Source organism: Canis lupus, chromosome 16 (genome assembly GCF_048164855.1).
Source record: "Canis lupus baileyi chromosome 16, mCanLup2.hap1, whole genome shotgun sequence".
Taxonomy (NCBI): Eukaryota; Metazoa; Chordata; class Mammalia; order Carnivora; family Canidae; genus Canis; species Canis lupus.
Genome location: NC_132853.1, coordinates 30029096 through 30051565, shown reverse-complemented (window position 1 = coordinate 30051565; position 22470 = coordinate 30029096). Strand labels below are relative to the sequence as shown.

The following is a 22470-nucleotide window of genomic DNA, read 5'->3' as shown; positions in this document are numbered from 1 at the left end:
TAAACAGACGACACCCACCAATGAGTATGAATGAATGTTTACTTAGTACAACAATCTGGGATTCCCAGGAAGAGAATAAGACACACAAGAGTCTGAAGATGAGAAGGAGAGCAAAAGAGGCTAAGGCAGAGGTGGCTTTGGGCTGTTGTTTTTCTGTGTGTTGTTTGGTTGTGGGGCCAAAATGAGGAGCTCTCTGCATGGTGGTCTAGAGGCTGTACTATTTGAAATTACAGCCAATGCACCTCTGCATGCTGATCTTCCTTATTGGGTCACATAGATAGTGATGGAGAGGAGGGATAAGCAGCAAAGGGATTCGAGGAGCCCACTGACATTCAAATGTCAAACATAGGGTCACCTTCATGACACTTTGAAACCTCCAAGGCTTCACACAAGTAGGTCTTCCTGTAGGTAGATTCCAACCTATCCTTGAAACTCCCCTTGGGAATCACCTCCTTCAGAAAGTCTCCCTGATGCCCCCTACAGCTGCATTAGACCATGATACTTTCTGTTGTAGTCATAGCCCATGCTTGTCTCTATATTTATAGCACTTATCACATAGGATCTTTGTAGCAAATTGAAGTGCATCCCCCAAAATATATGGTTAAGTCCTAACTCCCAGCACTTATGAACATGACTTTATTTGGAAATAGGGTCTTTGCAGATGTAATTTAGTGAAGGATCTCAGGATGAGGTCATCCTGGTTTTAGAGTGGGCCCCAAATCCAGTGGATTTAGAAAGGAGAGGAAACATGACACAGAGATGCATCAGGAGGGCCATGTGAAGATGCAGACAGAGAATGGAGCTCTGCAGCTACGAACTGAGGACCATCACACATTTCCAGTGGCCACCAGAAGCTAGGAGAAGGGCAAGGGATGGATGCTTCTTCAAAGCCCTGCAAGAAACCAACTTTATTGCCACCTACCTTTCAGACTTCTGGCCTCCAGAACCGTGAGAAAAAAATTCTGTTGTTTTAAATACCCCGTTTCTGATAATTTGCTATAATAACCCTAGGAAACTATTATTTTAATAATTGTATATCTGGGTTTTTTATCTTCATTATAAGAGCTGTGAGCTGGAGGGCAGAGGTTGTGTTTTGTGCATCTTTAGAACCCTGCAGCCTGGCACAGTGTCTGGCACAAATAGAGGAACACCTAAAATGTTTTCTGGGGAAATAAAAAACTACTGAGCTTACACCAAATGAATGCAAGAGGAAAAGAGCCCTTGAAATTAGCTCTAAGCAGGAATATCTCCACTGAATCTGCTAGCTATGGAGAAATCACAAGGGTCTCAATCTTTATGTCCAGTCAAGGATGCAGTATTGTTTCCCCTTTAGGTTAGACTGTTTCTTTATGTTTTGCCTGCAGGTGGATTTCTAGAATTACTGGGTGGTGGTGAGAGTCCCCGAGCCAATCTGTATAGGCACTAAAGTGCTCTGGCACACATCCCAGCTTTTTCTCCAGGTCCATGTCAACCAGGTTCATCTAGAAGATGGACAAGTAGCCCGGACACTCTGAATTAAACCACATGCCCTCCCGGGAGTCCCTGGAATGAGGGTTCCAATGGTGCAAATAATCTGCTGTTTGGTTTGGGTGCTTTCTTCTCTAGCTGAGCAAAGAGTTGATTTTTTTTCCTCAGGAGGAGGTGAGTGAGGATGAAAATATTTACTTAGAGACCACCTAGGCCAGGTCTGAAAACTCCTGAGCCAGGTGGGAACTTCAGCCCAGTGAGAATTCTCTGTTTTTGTTAAAGAAAAAGAAATTGCAGATGGGCAGCCCGGGAGCATTGGAGCAGACGTCTGAGGCACGAATCCCTGAAGCAGACCCAGTGACCACTGCCCTTCCGTGCTTTTCCATCGCCTCATTTTACAGATGACAAACAGCCCGGCCACTTGTTTAAAGCTCAGCGTTTTCTTTTTCCTCCTTCTCCTTTCTTACTCTCTCTTTTTTTTTTTTTTCTAAAAGCCACAAGGGTGTTAGGTGATTTTTCCCTCCCTGCCTGGAGAACATTTATTACAGATGCTTAATCTTTCCTCTCTCCTTGGGGCAGCTCAGGCCTTCAGACCTAGAAGCTGAATCTTTGCCTTGGCAGGAGTGCTGCCGACACATAAGGGGTAGGTGGTTTTATGTGAGCATGGTCTACAAGGCAGGCATGGGTGAGGAACAAGCCCTAACTGGACAGTGAGCAGGCAACAGAATTAAATTAGAAACCATGGAATGGGTGCAAAAGAAGTAGAAGATTCCTCCCTACTTTTGAGGAGCTTCCAGACAGACACACACACAAGGTTGACAACAAATACCTTTTCAGCCAACAGATGTGTAAAACTTGTGTTTTTCACTTTTCAAAGAATCTTCAGATCTGTGACATTATTTCATCTTTATGAAATTCCTGGGATATAAGGCAAATGGTATGACTTTCATTTTATATATATGGAAACAGAGAGGTTATATGAATGGACCAAAATCATATATTTTGGTCAAGATAGGACCCAAATGCCATCCTGCTTGTTTACACTTCTGGTAGTTTCCACCTTAATAAGAACAGCTAACCTCTTTTGGATGTCTTCTCTTGGTTAGGTCCTCTTCTGAACATTGTCTCATTAAATCTTTATAAGATCCTCTAAAGGAAGGACAATTATTTCTGTCTTAACAGAAAAAGAAACTGAGACTTATCCTGGTAACAGAGCTAGCTAATAGTAAAACCAGAATTAAAAAACAAGTCTGTCTCACTCAAAAACTCATCTTTGTAACTATACAAATTTTAAGATTCCATTTGCTGAGAGGATACAGCAAAAGCAGTAAGCATCAGAAGGACTTGATCAAGGGAATTTCTTAAAGGATGTGAACATTGGGTCTATTCAAGAGAATAAGAAGAATTATATCTCAAACAGTTAAAATAGGTGAGGACCTTTGGAAGAGCTATTCATGTCATTAGCTCCCAACACAGACAGCATGGTTCTCCTAATCTTAGGGGTAAAGGACTGAGGCTTGGAGAGATCAGGTATTCTGCTCACGGTTCCACAGCTAGGACCTTGACAGAGTCAGGATTCACATTCTGGTTTGTCTGACCCCCAATGACTTGCAGGTATCCCCTGTGCTTAATGGCACTGTGAAGGCAGGTGGCGACCACAGGCCATGCACACCGCATGTGGAATCCATAAGGTTGGGTACAATCCATTTGTTTCCAGGGGACCCACAGGGGCTTTCCTGGACGGAAGCCACATATTTGTGTTAGAGAACGTAGGAGATGTAGCAAGGATGTTCAGGGCACAAAATTCCTGGGACTTAGTGGCACTAGCTTTCCGTTTTCCTTCTTGATAGTTTTTTTTTTTTTAATTGTCTTCTGCACTATACAGAGCTGTATGCATTTCCATTATTTATTTAGTTCAATTCACATTCTTTTAACATATCTGTCATCTTTCTGACAGATGCAAATACCCTCCTACTTTCCCTCTCTAATTCCCTCTATTATTCGTGGAGAATAATACTAATGGTCTCTACCATTTTTTAACTCCATATACAAGAGATAGCCTACGTTAGCTTATATAATTCTCACAACTGTGCAAGGTAGGTATTGTTTATTCCGATTTTGAGATGAGGAAACTGAAGGCAGGAGAGTTTACATAATTTGTTCAGATCCCACAGGGAGCAAAGCCAGAATGTGAACTTGGGTCTGTGTGATTCCAAAATTCATGCTCTTTCCATTGCCTGAAGGTAATTGGATAGGCTCTACGTGGAGGCAGTGGGGGAAAAGTCTTTTAAGGTCATGTTTGTGTATTTTAATTTAAGATAATAAATAATAGGGAAGGGGATGACATGATGGAAATGATGCTTAGGGCAGGTGAGGGGAGTTGGAGGCAAGAAAAACCTTCCTCAGAAGCCATGAATAGCAACAGGAGTTTGGAATGTTGAGCAGCACCTGGATAAGGTTGCTGGCCAAAGAAATAGGAGATGGTATCTCAGGACCAGCAGACTTTATAGAAAAATAATTGGTGAGATTTGAATCATAACCAAAGGGAAGGGAAGAGCTAAAATGGATACAGAAGGCAAATTTTTGAGAAGGAGGGGCATGTTATTATGGCCCTGAGAAAGAAGACTGGTGGTGATGTAAAAGGATTTGAAGTGCAGGAGTGGTTTCCTCCTCAAGGTTAAGCAGAAGGAACAAGAAGCAGGGCAGCCATTGTAAATAATTGGACCACATGGTCATACCAGTGCCTCTACAGGTATTCAAAGGTGAAGAAAGATCTTCCCAAAGAGGGGGATCTCCCCATTGCCAGACTCTCCCCAGATGTGATGCCTTGAGTTTATGCTGGCTAAGAGCTGGAAAAAGGATGCTTAAGGCCAGTGAGAAAAAGGACTTGCATTGAGCCATGCATATGTCTACACCTGGCATGGCATTCTGGTTGCCACAATGATACACATACACCCCCACCCTTTTTCCACCGATGTGTGAGCCTAGCCTTCCTGGGCCATGGGAAGACTGGAGAGGACCACCTCTGGAGCTGTCCAGCTCCCAGAGATGGATGGGAGCGCTAACCAATCCCATCGCCACTTCAAACAAAGCCACAACTCCTGAGAAAGAGGTAGGTTTTCCATGATTTTATCTCACTATTTTATATCCAATCATGGTAGTACCCTCTACTTCATGAAGTATCATGTTGAAATCATTTATGTCTCTACCTTATTACCTCCTGGATGTTTTCACATTAGTTTTGTGATCTGGATTATTGACAATAACTATCCATCCCTGACGCCTGTACTTAACTCTGGCAAGTTCCATATAGGGCAAACAAAGGTCACAAAGTGGCAGCACACGAGCCAGATATATTTTGTTTGTCCTACACAGTGTTTGTTAACATTTTGAATCAACATTTTTAAATTAGGAAATTTCACATATTTTCCCATTTTCAGCTTTTCTTTAAGAAGTGAAAAACTCTGGCAATCCTGGGCTGTAATCCTTCCCGTTAGGAAGTGGCTGGAGTTACTATTGCTCCCTTTACATATAGCATTTGGTCTCTGTTTTACCACAATCTCCACCACTCCCTATTATCTGACACAAAGCCCACTGCCCTCATTTACCTCACTTACTTGGCCCCTGGAGGCATTTAACTTTGAGATTATACTGTAAGATAATGGTATTAGTTCAAACAGAAGTTAGTTGGTGAGCAGACACTATGAATGCACTTGAGTGGTAAGCACGGCTGAATTCTAATTCCTTCCCCCCTCCATCTCCTTCCTCCACTCTCTCCCCAAAATGCACAGCACCTCATGATGAGTGCTGAGTATAAGACACTGCTCCTTTCTCCTGGTGAATCATAGCATAATTCCAAGTGAGCATCCTTCCACCAAAACCCTCCTTCCATGGCACCTTACTCACAGCTCCCTGGCACAGGCAGAGAGGTCTGGCAAGTTGATTTGGGGGTGCCATCTGTGACATTGCCTTTGGTTGCATTACATTTCCAGCAGACTAAAATGCAAGAGAAATAATGTGGTGAAAGGAGACGACCTGAGTATTTCAGAGAAGATGTAAGACACTGGGTGAGGGAGTGGAGTCTCTGAGGCAGAGCTGGGAAGGGCAGATGACAGAAAGCTTGAGATACTGGACTTGGTCAGAGGGCAGTGGATAGATGCAGCAGCATCTTATGCTGAAGAGTGACATGACCCAAAAGGAGGGTCAGGGTGGGAGGCATGCTGCCTGCAGGAGGGCCCCTGAGGTCAGAGGCCACTTGAAGAGATGTGAGGGGGTATTTCCAGGCATGGAGTCAAGTCCAACCTCTCCTCACTCAGTATGTAACTCTGGACCTCAGTCTTCATCTGTGACCTTCAGATGACCTGAAAGCATTTAGTCTTTTGACAGAGACTCTGGCACCTAACACTTTCTACCTGCTGTTTCCATCATAAAGGTGCAATGAGGACAGGACCCTGATCCCTTTGGCTGGAATCTTCCTCTGGTTGACAATGTAGTGCTGTTAGCTATGCAAAATATGCCTTGTGTCAGTGTCCCCTAGAGAAGATGAAAGGGAAATATGGTTCCCAGATATCTCACCCGATAAGAAGGTCCAGAATGCTATTCTCTTCTGGCTATGCATGAATTGGAACTTGTGTATTTTGGTAGTAGGTTTTGGTAGTAGGTTTTTATCTTTTTGTAAAGGAGAAGTAACATCATAGAATACAGAAAGTGCCATGTTGGAGCTATCTTCAGCCCTTCTACTAGGTCATCTGCTTTACCCAGGGTTTCTTTGAGCTGGCAGGCTGAAAAAGCCAAGGGTATTGACAAGAAGAAAGAAGCATGGACTCTGAAAGCCTAACTGGGCCTGTTGCAGCCCAAGCACTCCTGGGATTTTATAGCCACAGCCTGACAGACAAAACCACCGAGAGAGCTGGTTTTCATCCATTATATAAATGCATTACTTCTATTACTCTCAGCTATACTTACTGCAATCGGCTTAAGTAATATTTAAGGACCACGTCCTTCATTTTACATAAATCTTAAATTTCACAGGCAGATACTATACCGTCAACATCTTTTGAGTCCTCCCTGGGGCCTAATGTAGTTGACACTCAATAAAACATTCACAAATGGACTCCTTGCTCTTCAGTTCTTGAGTATATATGTCATGCACCTGCTATGCAATAGGCATATTATTAGAATTTAAGAGGCCAAAAAAAAAAAAAAAAAAAAAGAGGAGGAGGAATGAAGCATGGTGCTTTCCTTCAGAGAGATTATATTTTGGTAGGGGAAGTCCCTATGATCATATACACAGCACCAATGAGTACATCAGTATGGTAAGTATTATGAGGAGAATCTTTAAAAAGTGCTACGGAAGCTGAGCTTGGGGTTAGTGATGGAAAGTTCCCAGAATAACTGTTGCCAGAGCTGAGACTTAGAAAATGAGTAATATAAGACTCTGACCATCTTGCAGGGAAACATGTATATGCATATGTTGTATGTGCACGTGTGTGTGTGTGTGTGTGTGTGTGTGTGTGTGTATAAATTTTTCTTGGTACTTCACTGTAGCTCAGTGTGAATAACTTCACCCCATGTTCAGCTCAGATCAGATGCAGAGGTATTCAGTTTCTGTTTTTCTTTATTCATTTGCCTTTTTTGCTTAAAGTTATTCAGCAACATTTGGATAGAGAATTCCTTCAAGTTCTCTATTAAAAAAAAAAAAAGGCAATTACACATCATGATCAGAGGTAATGGGCCCTCAGTCTGAGTCTCTCCCCTACTACCATTCATTCGTGGGTCCTCAGGTAAGCCACATCCTTGAGCCTTGGCTGCTCCATGTGGTAAGAATTCATCCTCCTACCTTGCTAGAAAGACAAGGTGCTGGAAAGTTGTCCTTCAACGACTATTCAGGCAGCTGATGTTTTATTGAGCACCTGCCCTGTGCCACGCACTAGGACTTCTATTTGAGGTCGATCCAAACTTTCCAAACTACTGTTAAGTCTAGTCTTCCCTTTGACAAATGGGTTTCAAAATAAGCATGTACAAAATGTTCCTCCTTTGGCATCTTTCCTAAGAGTATTCTGAAAAGGAAAGCCAACCCTGGTCCCTAAAATGCAGGGCAAGTAAGAATGTGCTTCACCATCAAAATGACACTACTGTCTCCAGGCCAGGCCCCATCAGGCTTCTAGAAAATGGGCAGATAGCGCCTCCGACCAACCCAGGAGCCAAAATAATCCAGCCCAAAGCTTCAGCTAAACGTTTTAACGAATAAATTGTGTATCTGATCAATGTTCGGCATCTGCCAAAGTAGACTGGGATATACCCTTTGCAACCTTCCCGTCCCTGTCTCCCTGTCTCTGTCCTACCTACCCTGTCTCCTCTTTGATACAATTTTGAATCCTTCTTTTAGGGGTACAAAAGCCAACTCAAATGTGATCACAGAGCTATAGATAAACTTACTCCCTCCCACCGGGTGCCTCCTAAAACCATATTTTCGCCATTTCTTTCATTCTTTGAAAGTGCTTTGTGAGAAGTATGTGCAGGACTTCCCCTCCCTCTGCTCTTGACCCTGTGCAGCGATTTGGCCACTCCTGGAGCCAGGCCGTGGGAGAGGCAGCCATTCTTAGCCTCCCCGACAAAGAGGGTTCCCTTGGCAACGGGAACTGTGTGGAGGTTCGAGAAGGGGTTTCCCTCCACCCCACAGGTTCTCTTTCAACTCAAGAGCTCACCCCGGGTCTCTCATGGAGGCGTCTCTAACCAGGGTAGGAAAACAGCAATTTTGAATATCAGTAATTGGCGTTTGGAGACAATTGCTTTGCATGCAACAGGCAGGAAAATGTGGGGAGAGTGGGTGAGTGAACTCGGCGGGCGGGGGAGCATCCTGGGTCAGACGGAGGGAAAGCTGGTTTCATTTCTGTACGCTGGCAAGTCTTGATCCCAAGTAGTTTGGGGCTGTAATAATCTCTTTATCTTTTGGGAGGCGGGAGAATGGGGAAGGATGGGAGGAGGGAAGCTTCTAGAGGAAAGTATGTACCTTGGTCTCTGGTTTCTCTTTTATCTTTGGCTTTTTATTTACATAAACACAAGGCAATCAGGAATGGTGCGTTCCCATGTCAACGTCAACTCTTGCCCATTATTTCTGCCAGTGCACTTGTGGCTCGCCCTCCCCACCCCTCCCGCCCCTGCTTTTCATTCTCTTTGGACTTTATTGTTAGGGTGACGGAGAAGAAAGATTTGTTCTAAAGTCAAGGGTGAATTTTTCTCATAGAAAGTCATCTCTGAACCTGAACGGCTGGGCCGGGGATTGGCACAGTTAAGACTCCCTGCTCTAAAGTCCCCCCTACTGATCTTGCAGGTTGTATGAATACTTGAATCCCTGTCACCAACCCATGTTGTTTCAGAAGACCTCGAATGTGTCATTGATTGAAGGAGGGAATGTCAGTTATTGACTGGGTTAATAGTAAGCAAAAGTTTCTTCACTCTCTTATCAAAAGTTGCTACAATAATGTAGAAGTCTGGGCTGAGGGCTGGGTAGAAGACACTGAGTGGGAGAAATAATTCAGCTCTTCCGTGTACTCCAGGACTTCATAGTGGGTGAGAACCGTGCTCAAAGAACTTCTGGAGAGTGAGCCCCCCCCCACACACACACCCAGCTTAAGGTCTTTGAGAGAAGCAGAGATATGCCTAAGTGAGGGATCGAAGGAAGCAGGCAGAGCACCATTCAACCTTCCTTTCCTTTCCTTTTCCCTTCCTCCTGTCCCTTCTCTCTCTCACTGTCTTTCCCTTCCCCCCCTCCCTCCCTGCCTCCCTCCCTCTCTCTTGCTCTCTTTTTAAAAATCATATGAGGCCTAAGCATAACTGTTTGAGGAAGCTCTGGAAGGTTTTCAAGACACATTAGAGGTCTTCTGGAACAACATGGGTTGGTGACAGGGATTCAAGTCCTATTTCTTTCATTCTGTGTTCAAACTTCCAGTAAACTCTTTTGAGACAGGGACTCTACTGTTTTCATTGTTGCCCTCCAGATTCTAACAATTATAAGACCAGCCACATTTTGGATGCTCAATCATTGAATGGATTCTTGAATGAGCAACCTGGGATCTGGTTGGTTGTTTACTTCTACCATTTGGCATGGAGTGTGGAGCAAGGGCCAGTCTCCTGATCAAGAAACACAGCCTATAGACTCGCATGTGACATTAATAAGCAGTAGGACCGTGGTCAAGCTATTTCAGTTCTCTAACTCTTGGTTTCTCCATCCATCAAGTGATGGTGTTTGGGTAAGAATAGTGTTTTTCCACCAAAAGTAATTAGCTGAAGTTTTCCAACTGCCCTCCTGCCTGTGGAGAAGAGGATTTGTCAGAGAGGGCAATTCTGGTCAGGGATAGCTCCTGCAGAAAAGAATGGTTAAGACAGTGGAGGAGGTAGAGCAACAAGTGGCTCAGAGGTTGGTGGCCAGAAAACTCTGGGCCCTAGATAATCTCTGACATTCAGTTATGAGACTAATCTTTCCCAGTTTTGCAGCACGTCTCTTGCATTAGATACTTTCCAAAGATGAGTTGAAGTAGTACCCTGATTTTTTTCTGGTAAAGGCAAGCAACCCATCCTTCCTACAGGGGACCTAGGGGACAAGGTTTCACATGGCTGATAGGTTTGAATCATTGCCTCCAGTTAGTGATCAACTAGTCCTGAACCAGTCACATTCTTTTTCCTCATTCCAATATATTCTCTCATTTATTCAACAATCAACAGATAGTCATTGAAAGCCTATGAGACTAGACACCATTTATCAATGAACAAGAGAGAATAATAAGAAAAAAGATTCATGTGATTATTGCCTCTGTGCCACAAAAAAACCAAAAACAATGTCTGGAGACAGAGTGATGGGTGGTATTTGTAGGGGTAGAGTGGTCAAGAAAGTTCTCTTTGAGGTGACATTTAATGGTGAAAATCTTGATGTGGGAGTCTGTTCAACATGTGTAAGGCAAAGCAAAGTGTCTGGGACTAGAACAGAGGAAGTGAAGCAGAGAAGAGACATCAGAGGGGTAGAGTGAGATCACAGAGACTATAGGTGCCCCAAAAGCCGTCAAAAGGATTTGGGATCTTCGCCATTCTGCCCACTTAATTGGAATGGTTTTATTCTATCCAAAGTGCAATGGTAAGCCACTGGGCAGATTTTCACATGGAAGTGACAATATCTGATCACTCCAGCAATTGTGGTGAGCATAGTATATCAGAGACAGTATCTGAAAAAATGGTTAGAGTGAAGGGATTGAAAACTAAACAGCCTACATAGGAGGCCACATGATGGATCAGAAATTTGGGTGTAGCTGGATGGACCTGGATTTGAATCCTGACCTTGTTGTAACTTAGTCGCCCTGCCATTTGGCCAAGTTGTTTAACATCCCTGGTTTCTGTTTCTTCATCTATTAAAGAGGGATCATATTACTTACTTTGATGAGCTGAGACGATGAAAGGAGAGTCTGTATTTGTTATCTCATAGCAGATGCTCAAAATGAGAGCCATTACTGTAACCTTTGCTTTGTTAGCTGTCAACAACTCCATGGATGAGCAGGACAACTGAAGATGTCAGGTTCATGGCCAGTCTCACAAGTTACCCTCTCTACTCCATGCTTCCTTTGGGAGGAATGAGAGGTGAGAAAGGAAGTGACCTGCCTAAAGTCATGCAGCTGGGTAAGGTCAGGGCTGTGACAGGGCCAGGTCTTTATTCCCATGTAGTATTCTTTCTTCTATGCCAGGGTTCATCAAACTAAGGTCCCATAGGCTGGATCCAACTCGTCCCATTTTTATAAAGAACATTTAATTGGAACACAGCCATACTCATTCCTTTATGTACTGACTATGGCTGTTTTAGCACCAGGACAGCAGACATAAGTAGTTGCAGCAAAGCCCACATGGTCTACAAAGGCTAAAATATTTACTTACTGGCTCTTTATAAAGTTTGTCCATTCCCATTCTACACTATTCTGTTCCCTTAATTGAAATGGCTTTATTGTAGTAGCTTATGTATTATCAACTAGAAAGGGAACACCTTCTCCAGGTCTTCAAAACAGCATGACTGAGAGATTTTCTTGGGGAAGGCGTGGTCCTGGTGGAGTACACAGCAAGTGATGTTGGGCCCCTAGGAGCCGGAAAAGGAGCACTGGTCACCTAGGGAGGGTGGCAAAGGGAAAGGATGAGGACTCTGGCCAAAGGGGCATGGGTGAGGAGATAAGGCACACTAAATCCTTGCTCTTAGCAATTTCAGACCAAAAAGGCCGCTCTCTATACCAGAGGTAAGAGGAAGCTTGAAGGCTCAGGAAATAGGCTGATGCAGCAGATTTATTTGACCACCTCAGCATCAATGTACACAGATCTGGGCCTGTCTGGGAGACGTATTTGTGGACCTCAGGGCACATCCCCTTATACCACAGATGACCATCACTAGCATTGAAAGCTGTGCTTGCTTATTCTCAGATACCACAGCTCAGAATCTTATGGGCCTACGTGGAGAGTCCTCTTTTCTTCTCAAGACTTTAGGACTATGTAGGGACTATGTTGTCTTGTCAGGGACTCATTCCTTGCCTGGCCCTCAGGAAAGCCATAGATTGGCTTCATTCTCTTTGGCCTCCATGTTTCCACTGATGCACTTAGTTAGGTAGACCTTTCTGCTATGACTCTGCATTCAATCCCAACACGTGATTATTTACTCACTCCAAGGTAGGTACCCTCTGTTTGAGGGTACATTTATAGGTGTGGACCTATTGGTCAGAAAGCATTGATGGCTTCACTTGGTTAGATGTGTGGAATCCAAGTTTGACCTTCATCCTTAGGGATTCCTCTTGACTCCTGGTTTCAGACTTCAGCTGTTGCCGTAAGCAGTGGAAACTGAGTTACACAGTTCTTCAACTTCAGGTAATATAAATACAGTACCATGTATTTCTTGGCACTTTAAACTTTCCAACCAGCCTACATGGAGAACACCCCAGCTTTTTGGAATGCTAAATAATTCACCAGACCCATCGGGCATGGTGTTTCAGAACTCAGTAGGCTCCTTCCACTGATCCAATGAGCAGATGTGCTCATTTTTTTGCTTGCTCAAAATGCGTCAGTCGTTTGAACATCATGGACTCAGGACTTAGACCAGCCATGCAGTGCCTTGACATCCTCACTAATTCACTGACCGAGCAACTCCCCTCACATACACCTCAAGGGCATTCTTACCTAAATCCTAGAAGCAGGTCAATAGTTATGAGAGATCAAGTGGCATGATGGCTCAGTTCCAGCATGGGCCCTCCCCATCCAAGACCTTTTAAAAAGAAGAGGAAGAAAGAAAACTTTGTTGGGTTCAATCAACTATTCCCTTCCTGGGTCTTCTTCCACCCTGGTGCTTACATGAGGTTAGGGTCATCGTAGAAATGGTTAACAACACCTCAGATTTCCCCAGCTATCAGAAAGCACAGCATTCCCACACAATCTTTTGTGAGCCTAAGTGGCATAAACCAAAGAAGCAAATACAATTCACTTATAGGGGAAAATTTTTGCACATTCCCAGGCCCCCCAAATAATTTTTCTTAAGCTTTTCTGATACCTTGGGGCACATCTTGCTAACAGATTACAACCAAACAAATGGGAGTAAAGCACAGATGCTCACAGACACAGTTCAAAGCTATGGCACTTGATGTTGCGATGCTGAGTGTAGTTCTCAGGGAAGGAACTGGGGAACTGGGCAGTGCTGCTCCCCGGCTGCCCCAGGGTGTGTGCAGCCTCCAGGATGGCTTGCAGCAAAACAAATGCTAAGTGCTATTTTTGCTTTTCAGCATTTTTTTGGTAAAGGCAAAATTCCTTTTTGGATTTCCTTAGTTAGTGAAACAGGTACTAATGTAGATCTTTGGTAAAAGGGAACTTGTGTAACACAAACTTTGGAAAAGTGGCTGGTGGCTGTATAACACAAAGTCCAGCAAATCCAGAACCCTGTAGGCTGTTAGCAGAGCTGGTAGCCTTCCCGAAGCCCCCGGGGGCTCCCTGCGAAGCAGGTGAGACTGGAACAGCCCCTACGTTCTTGGGGCTTGCCATCAAAATGAGAAACTGCCGAAATGACATGAGCAGGCCAATTCAAGGGGGGTGAAGACAGACAACTAAACGGTATGTAGAAAGGAAGTGAATGCTACAGAAGGAGCCCACGCTAAAAATAAATGATTTTTTACAAGCGTGGTTAGCTTTACTGAGACTTAAAATTACGAAACACAGCATGCATTTTCCCCCTAAAATAAAAGCTTTGAGAAAGTTTGATCTGCTTCACATAAAAAGCTACTGAAAAAGGAAAGTATCTGTGAAAGCTTTTAAAATTATGACCATATTTCAAGTATGATAATCACCAAGAATATGTAATGCTATCAGAATTAGATCGACGTGGAATCACTTTGTTTGAACCAATTTAGTCATTTGTGTTACCCCACTGAAAAGACTCCCTAGCACTCTTATTTATGGAAAATATCTATCTACCATCATCTAGGAGCAGTCCAGGCCAGGAAAAAAAAAAGAAAAAGAAAAAAGAAAAGAAAAGAAGAAAAAATGGGCCAGTTTCATTGAATTCTATCTAGTGTGACAATTTTCCTGTCTCCCAAGTGAAAGTAATCATTCATTTTGTATTTAATCTGTAGCCAGAAGAATGATATTCAATGCTAAGCATGACATTTTGTGTTGTGTTTAGTTGGGACTGGACCCATCTGATTGACTGAACCAGTTAAGATGGTGCCCTTATGAATCAGCCTGTGCAGTGTAACCACCTAATGTCCATAATTTGGAACTGGGCATCTATCACACAGCCCTGCCCTGTCTTTAGTTCATTTTTTATTTCAGTGCATCACCGTTGGCCTGAGCGGATGGTGCTTCTGTGAGTTTTCAGCCTTTCTCCAGCAACACGAGATTTATAGCGTTATCTTTGTCCAGCCAGCATTTATTTCCCCAGATTTAATTGTGTTCCCGTTTTATATGATGTTGACAAGTAGTAACTGCTGAGTGTTTCAGTGCCATGTGATTAAAGCTAGTAGTGCGTGAGAGTGTCCTCCGGCCTGAGTTCTCTCTAATCCTCCTCTTTCCAAGACACACACATTAATAATTCTTTAGCACTGGTAGTTACAGTTTTTCTTGAACATTGTCGGTTTTGCAATCTGATGAAAAGCTTTTGTGTTTGAGGTTTGGGTTGTATTTGTGTTTATTGTACAGAAAGGTGGAAGGGCGGAGAGAAATGGGGGATTGTCAACTCTGCAAGTTGTCAGTGCGGGGATGTTAATGGAAAGAGAATTTTTAAATTATGGGATATCAAGTGGGGACCAGAGGGGAGGAGTAATTAGAGGACTTGGCCAGCGGAGGTGGGGGCGGGGCGGAGGGCAGGGCAAGGAAATGGGAGGGGTAGGCCATCTGGTGTTAATCTCCTGCTGTGTGTTTGCAGGGCAAAATAGTCAGGGTACTTTGTCAAGGTACAGTCTGCTTTTGCAGACACAGATGGAGCAAAAGGGAGATTAATACATGTGGTTCTAACCACCTTTCATATCTTTACAGCTAAACATTATTTATAGAAATCAATTAGTCCTCTGTCTCTGCAATTTTATTATGAGGCTCTGTCCAAGTTTCTGGCAAGCTCTTTAAGAGGATGATTGATGGTAAACTTTCAGAATGAATAAAAAATGAACCCTCCCTTAGGAATTGGTGTAGTGGAGAGAAAGGTAAATGATAAAAATTATAAACTCTGCAAGTCACTAGAAAACTGATGTAGGATCAGTGTGGTCCTTGTTATATGATTTTTGTCCTTATAGGTTTCATTTTATTTCTTTTTTCTTTTCTTTTTTCTTTTCTTTTCTTTTCTCTTTTCTTTTCTCTTATCTTTTCTTTTCTCTTTTCTTTTCTTTTCCTTTCCTTTCCTTTCCTTTCCTTTCCTTTCCTTTCCTTTCCTTTCCTTTCCTTTCCTTTCCTTTCCTTTCCTTTCCATTCCTTCCCTTCCTCTTTCTCTTCCTCTCTCCCTCTTTTCTCTTCTTCCTCTTTCTTTTTTTTTTTCTCTTTCTCTCTCGCTCTTTCTTGAGCGCTCTCTCTCTCTCTCTTTCTTTACACACTCAACTGACTAACTGCTATGGAAACTTTAGGAGAGCCTAATGCCTACAACTGAGCTTGTGGGAAAGTAAAGATTTATTCATTTGCCAAGCTAGTAAATGCCACTTTGATTACTGATGCTCATATAAGATAAAGAATCCCAGGAAAAAATGGACTTGAGCTTTCATGTTTTGTCTTCTGGAAACTTTTACAAGTGATGGGAGCTGCCAATTGGCCTCTGTTAAATGAGTCTAGGAGCCAAGTAATGATAAATATAAAATCCCATCGCAGTGAATTCCATAGAAGATGCATGCTGATATATTTTGAAATTCTAGTCTTGGTAGTCTGCTACTATAGCTTACACCTCCAAGCTTAGAAATGAACTTGGGGCAAAGCTCATATCCCCAGGGTTTAGACCTGAAATAGTTGTGATGGCCTGGATGTGAGGATGGAATTATTAAATAAAACAAAGTTCTGAATCCAGGAGAGAACAGGAGACAGTGGCAAGGTTGTACAGGTTCTAACTCCAGCTCCTTGAATGTTGGGGTGGTAAATTGTTCTGTTTTGTTAACTATTTTAAGAGGAAAAAGGGGGATGTCTGGGTGGCTCAGTGGTTGAACGTCTGCTTTTGGCTCAGGCAGGGCGTGATCCCGGAGTCCCGGATCAAGATCAAGCAGGATCAAGTCCTACATCAGATTTCCTGCATGGAGCTTGCTTCTCCCTCTGCCTATGTCTCTGCCTTTCTCTCTCTGTGTGTGTCTCATGAATAAAAAAAAAAAAAAAAAAAAAAAAAGGATTCCTTTGGCCTCTAGAATTAGAGATTTGTGTGCAATTTAAAAAATTACAAATGATGCAAGGAGGCTTCAAGCATTTATTCTGTTTCTGTCTCTGTGAAATGGGATGATAATAGTACCTACCTCACAGGTTTGCTATGAATATTAAATGAAATCAGACATTAAAATATGTAACATGATGTAAACCCAACAAATTCTCCCATGGTAGTGTTATCAGAGGATTCAGATTGACTTTTTTCATTTTTTCATAAGGTTTGGTGTTTAATATAGAACTTGTTCCTATTTGTTAATGATAAATGTATCTGAGGAGGCCCCAGTAAGTGCCTTTAGGGTGGACAACCTTTACCCTTTCTTTTATACCCCACCCTGTATTACTTGATATGGATCTTTGTATACAGTAGGTGCTAACCTCTTTCTGATATAAGATTCCCTAAGTTTATTTTTTTATTTTTTTTAATAAATTTATTTTTTATTGGTGTTCAATTTACCAACATACAGAATAACACCCAGTGCTCATCCCGTCAAGTGACCCCCTCAGTGCCCGTCACCCATTCTCCCCCACCCCCCACTCTCCTCCCCTTCCACCACCCCCAGTTCGTTTCCCAGAGTTAGGAGTCTTTATGTTCTGTCTCCCTTTCTGATATTTCCCACACATTTCTTCTCCCTTCCCCTATATTCCCTTTCACTATTATTTATATTCCCCAAATTAATGAGAACATACAATGTCCTTCTCCGATTGACTTGCTTCACTCAGCATAATACCCTCCAGTTCCATCCACGCTGAAGCAAATGGTGGGTATTTGTCGTTTCTAATGGCTGAGTAATATTCCATTGTATACATAAACCACATCTTCTTTATCCATTCATCTTTCGATGGACACCGAGGATCCTTCCACAGTTTGGCTATTGTGGACATTGCTGCTATAAACATCGGGGTGCAGGTGTCCCGGCGTTTCATTGCATCTGAGATCCCCTAAGCTTAGATGGGGTTTTCCACCTCTGCAATTTAAGCTGTTGATAAAAATGTATACAGGCTCCGCATAAGTGCAGTTTCAAAATATGTAAAATATCTAACTTCTAAATATTTGATGATACCCCACATCATACAGAATATTTTCTAGCTCCCAGTTTGATGAAAACACCTAAGGCAATATCTGCCACATAATATGTGCTTGGCAAACCATTTATGAGATGATGAATGAATGCATGAAACCTACATAGGAGAATAAAAGAGAACCACGTGTGGAAAGGGTTTTAAGTAAATTAGATTTCAATAAAAAAAATGGCACAAACTAAAATAATTGCTTGTAAGCTATGAAAAATATGTCTTTGTAATCTAGGATAAAACAATTTATTAGAACATTTGGAGCAGCTCTTAGAATCCATGAGACTGCCGTATAGCCATGCTTATAGGAAAACCAGGATGCTGGCAACAACATGATTTGTGGAGCCGACACTATTTAGCAGGCTGTTGGCAGCGCCACGAATAAGCCCCTGTCATTATTTTCATCCTGATTTCTTGTAAGAGTCAACGTCCCAGGAGAGTCTTATTGGCCTAACGTGGGTCACATGTCTACCCTATCCCCAAATGTCTTATTTATACTCCCATCAAAAATGCATAAAATGAGGAGAGGTGATTCTCCTAAAAGAGTGCTGCAGCCAAATTAAAAAGGAACAGATGGCAAAAAATAAACGTTCATAATATAAACTTACTAATATCTAGATAGAATAAATATGCATGTTGAATTAAGTTTCCTAGGGCTGCTATAATGGAGCACCATAGACTGGCTGGCATCAACAAACAGAAATTTATTGTCTCTCAGTTCTGGAAGCTGGAAGTCCAAGATGTAGGCAGGGTTGGTTCCTTCTGAAGGCCATGGGGGAAGCTGCTGTTCCAGGTCTGTCTCCTTGGCTTCTAGATAGTCATCTTCCCCAATGTCTTCACATTGTCTTCCCTCTGTACATGTCTATATCCAAATTTCCTCTTCTTATAAGGATACCAGTCCTATTGGATTAGGGCCCGCCCTAGTGACTTCATTTTAATTACCTCTTTAAAGACCCTATCTCCAAATCCAATTACATTCTAAAGTACGGGGGTTAGGGAGTTAAGACTTTATCACTTGAATTTGGTGGAGTGGGGATGGGGTGACTAATTCAGCCCATAACTGCATGCTATTAAACACACTAATTTATTGAATTAAATGAATGGATATGTCTGTGGACAAACACCCATTGTGTTGTCTGTAGCAATTTTTAGTGAAAATGGAGTAATGGTTTAGCAAAGTCTACAAAGATCTTTGATGTTCTGGATTTTCTGACTGAGCTAATTAGAACAGAGATAAATAGTTTTATCCCATCCATTATTTTTCTTTTAAAAACATATTTGATCCTCAACTACAGAGTTGCTATTGAGCACTACTATAATGGGGGAGGGGGTATTGGGAAAGAATTGAAGAATTATTTATGTGGGAAAGAAATAAAAGTAGTAATAATAAAGCTTAGCTTTCTGACCTTGAAAAAATTAAAATTGAAATAAAGACACTTTTGAATCTTGAAAACAAGAACTGGTAACCACTTTATATCTGAGATGCCAATTTTGCCTATAAAATTTTTCAGAGATTTTTCTGAGAGCAGAGCCAAGCAGAAATGACTCATATTACCTCCACTACACATACAGATTTTCTCTTCGACTCTGGCCACTGTTCAGACTTGACTCTGTCCAGCCTGGAGCAATACATCAAGTAAACAATATTCATGTAGCGATGCAGAAAGCCCTGGCTGGATCCTGGGCTATTTAACTTGCTTCCTAAAACTCCCAGCTCTCAGAGTTTATGGTCCTGTGATTCATATTTTCTCAACACCCGCATTTGTGGTCTTCTCCCATGACCAATGTCTACTTTTTCTAGACCCCTCATCCTCCATACCCATATTTCCTTGGAAAGATGTACTCCATTAATCCAGGAACTGAGAGATGGAACTAAAAGTTTAGAGGTGGTTTGTATTATTTATGTCTGTGTAGGGGTGAGGTGGCATCTGAGTGCCATCAGGACTTGGACCTCAATAGGACTTTGTCCAGTGAACTTTGCCAGATAGTGTCTACCTTCCTCCTCCTTCACTTCTAGGGTCTGTGAATAGTAGTTCACTGGATTTAGATGGCAAGCCAAATAAGCTATGTAATTGAAAGTTCCAACTCCATCTCTGAGGAAGAGATCATCTAGAAACTTAAAACAGCTCTGTTTATTATTGTCCTTCAGCATATTGGCATAATGGGATATATTTTGTGGAATGTATGTGTATTGGTGTTTATACCCATAATCACAGAATTTGGGTGTAATTCACCAGCAGTAGCTGGGATGACTTTGGTATAAAAAGTACCCCCGTGTATATTAAACAGTAAACATTTGAACTCTGAGGCCTCATAATTTGTCCCACACACACATCATTTTATTCTCCTTAGTTATGGGTACACATTCCGTTTACCATGCTTTCCCACCCTTCTGCTGGCAAAGACCTCCATCATGTCTCATGCACTTCTAATCCTGATAACTTCTGAAGGCCTTTTACATCCCAGCCCAAACAGTAGATCCTCTGGGAATCCTTCCCTCCCCACTTCCCTGCTTCTTCATCTCAGTCAGATGTCCCTCCTCAACATCTCATAGCACATTCTCCATATACTTATCTGTTCTCATCCTGTATCATGTAACACATTGTTATTGTGTCTGTTTCTACCCAAATTGCAAGCTTCATGAGGTGGGGACTGTGTAGACTTCTTAATCTCCATCCCTTAGCACTGTCCCTGGTGCTCAATAAATGCTTAATGGGTAGACAAATGAATGAATGAATAAATGAACAAATTAATTAAAATGAAAAAATAAATGAACAATTGGAGAGACAACTTTCTTAACATCAACAATCTGGACTTTCTGAAAGCATCTTTATTTGAAAGTAATACCAAACTTCCTTTAATATGGACTCGGGGGGCAGCCCCGGTGGTGCAGCGGTTTGGTGCTGCCTGCAGCCCGGGTGGAGATCCAGGATCCAGTCCCACGTCAGGTTCCCTGCGTGGAGCCTGCTTCTCTCTCTGCCTGTGTCTCTGCCTCTTTCTCTCTCTCTGTGTCTCAATAAATAAATAAAAAATTAAAAAAAATAATAATAATATGAACTAGTGTCCCTCAGATTCCAAGTTGAAAATAGCCTGTGATCCCCACATTATTCTTGGGGCATTATGTTACAGAGTTCAGCCCATTTCTCAGGATAATGCATAAATTTGTTTCTCAATAGAAATCTGTTCTGTCAGTTAAAAATACTCAGTGGTGGTAACTATTGCACAAGCCACAGTGGAAAATAAAACCCAGTATGGACTGCCAAAATTATAGCCTGCTAAGAAGAAATGGTAATATACATAATATGTTCATTATTATGCTGTAGTGAAAAGTACACTGGATTTCGAGCCAAAAGGCATAGACTCAAGCCTGGTCCTCGGCATTTGCTAGTTGGGTGGCACTGGGCAAAGTCTGTTCGTGTTTCAAGGCCCACCTAACTTGATTTTCATCAAATGAAATGGGGTTCACTTGAATTGTCTTATGAAGTTTAAATTCTCTGTCAATGGAATGGAATGAAAATTTATATTGCTTAAGTACCTACTGTGTTCCTGTCACCTTGTTAAGCATTTTAAAGATGAATAAATGCAAATACAGATTTTCCTCCAAGTCGGATGGGATCTGTTTCTTTCTGTTCCATCACAGAGCTTAACAGTTACAAATATATTTTTTTAAGATTTTACTTATTTATTGAGACACACACAGAGAGAGAAAGAGAGGCAGAGACACAGGCAGAGGGAGAAGCAGGCTCCACGCAGAGAACCCGACATGGGACTCGATCCCGGATCTCCAGGATCACACCCCGGGCTGCAAGCGGCACCAAACTGCTGCGCCACCGGGGCTGCCCTATTTTTTAGAAAATATTTCAAAATTACCCAGAGAGTGAGCATTCAAATACAAATGCCGTTGTAATTTGTATCTTCTAGACTATTGTCTTGTAGTATATAGGCCAATATTATATAGACCACTCTCACTAAGCAGGAGTTTATTGGCATGAGATCGGGTATTCCCTATGTCTCATCTCCTTGTCAAGTGAAGTAGATCTGCCAAGAAAATACAAATGAGTGCTGTCTGGATAATGTGTTCTACATACCCAAACTTTTCAGAGTCCTAGTGGAATCTATAAAATGCCCGTGCCAGCAGTCAGCACCACATGCCCTCCTGTTGCCTCTGAATCAGCTGTGTGGGACGCTTGGCGTCATATAGCCCAAACATTCAGATGTTGGACTCATTTTTTTAATTTCATATGGGTATTTGGCACTCAGAGAAACAGCTCACTTCAGCCTGGAATACAACATCCAAGGATTGTTTAAACATGGGATTAGTCTGGGCTTTCTCGGGGGAAATGTCCTTTTCAACATCACTTTCTAGAACAGTGACCTGATCCTGTTTATGAACAGCATTGTCAGCATTGTTAATACCAACGAGAATTCTTTCTCCTCTGTTATAATCACACTCCTCCATCCTTTTTCCTTTCCATTGCCCTAATTCAGGTGTGTTTACAGGACTCCTTATTCCACCCTGGAACTCACCTAACCCTTTCCCTGCCACTGCCTTCCACATATGCCTCTGCATGGTACACTCTCACTCTCATTTCAGTGCAATCTACCTGCTGAAAAACATGCAGAGCCTCCCTTTCACCTACATAATAGTTAAATGCATTAAGGTCTTCCAGAATCTGATGCCTAGTGTGGAGAAGAAAAAAGCACAAGGGAAGAAATCAGGTGGTCTTTGTTTCAGTCCCAGCTGTGCCACAGTGGAGTCTTGTGACGTTGGAAGGGCTTTCCCTCTTAGATCATATTTCCTTTGACGATGAAATCAAGTGATTGGACAAGAACCGAGATGCTTTATGAGTGGCACTCAGGAACCATTCCTTTCCTATAGTGCCCTTGGAATTCATGTTCCTCAGTCCTTGGCTTTTTCCCACTGAGCCCCAGGGAGCTTCAGAATCATCCATGTAGTCACACTTAGCAGACCAGAGTTAACTCTTAAGATCAGAACCCTTTGACCTCCCTGAAGGCTTTGATCTCTGAGGTTGCTTCCTGTGC

The 22470-nt window shown here is 42.4% G+C and overlaps 1 protein-coding gene across 3 annotated transcripts in view; it reads left to right on the top strand.

Moving 5' to 3' along the window:
• The window catches only part of ANKFN1 (ankyrin repeat and fibronectin type III domain containing 1), a 379429-nt gene that overhangs the window by 72709 nt on the left and 284250 nt on the right, over positions 1-22470 (top strand). The window contains exon 1 of one of the 3 annotated variants that reach the window (XM_072779922.1): positions 8038-8207. The exons of 1 other annotated variant lie outside the window; for it this stretch is intronic. In XM_072779922.1, coding sequence (XP_072636023.1) covers positions 8187-8207 — 21 coding nt within the window. In that variant the 5' untranslated portion in view covers positions 8038-8186. Of the gene's footprint in view, positions 1-8037; positions 8208-22470 lie in introns of those variants that run through there. One more of the 3 variants, XM_072779919.1, reaches the window with a different exon arrangement.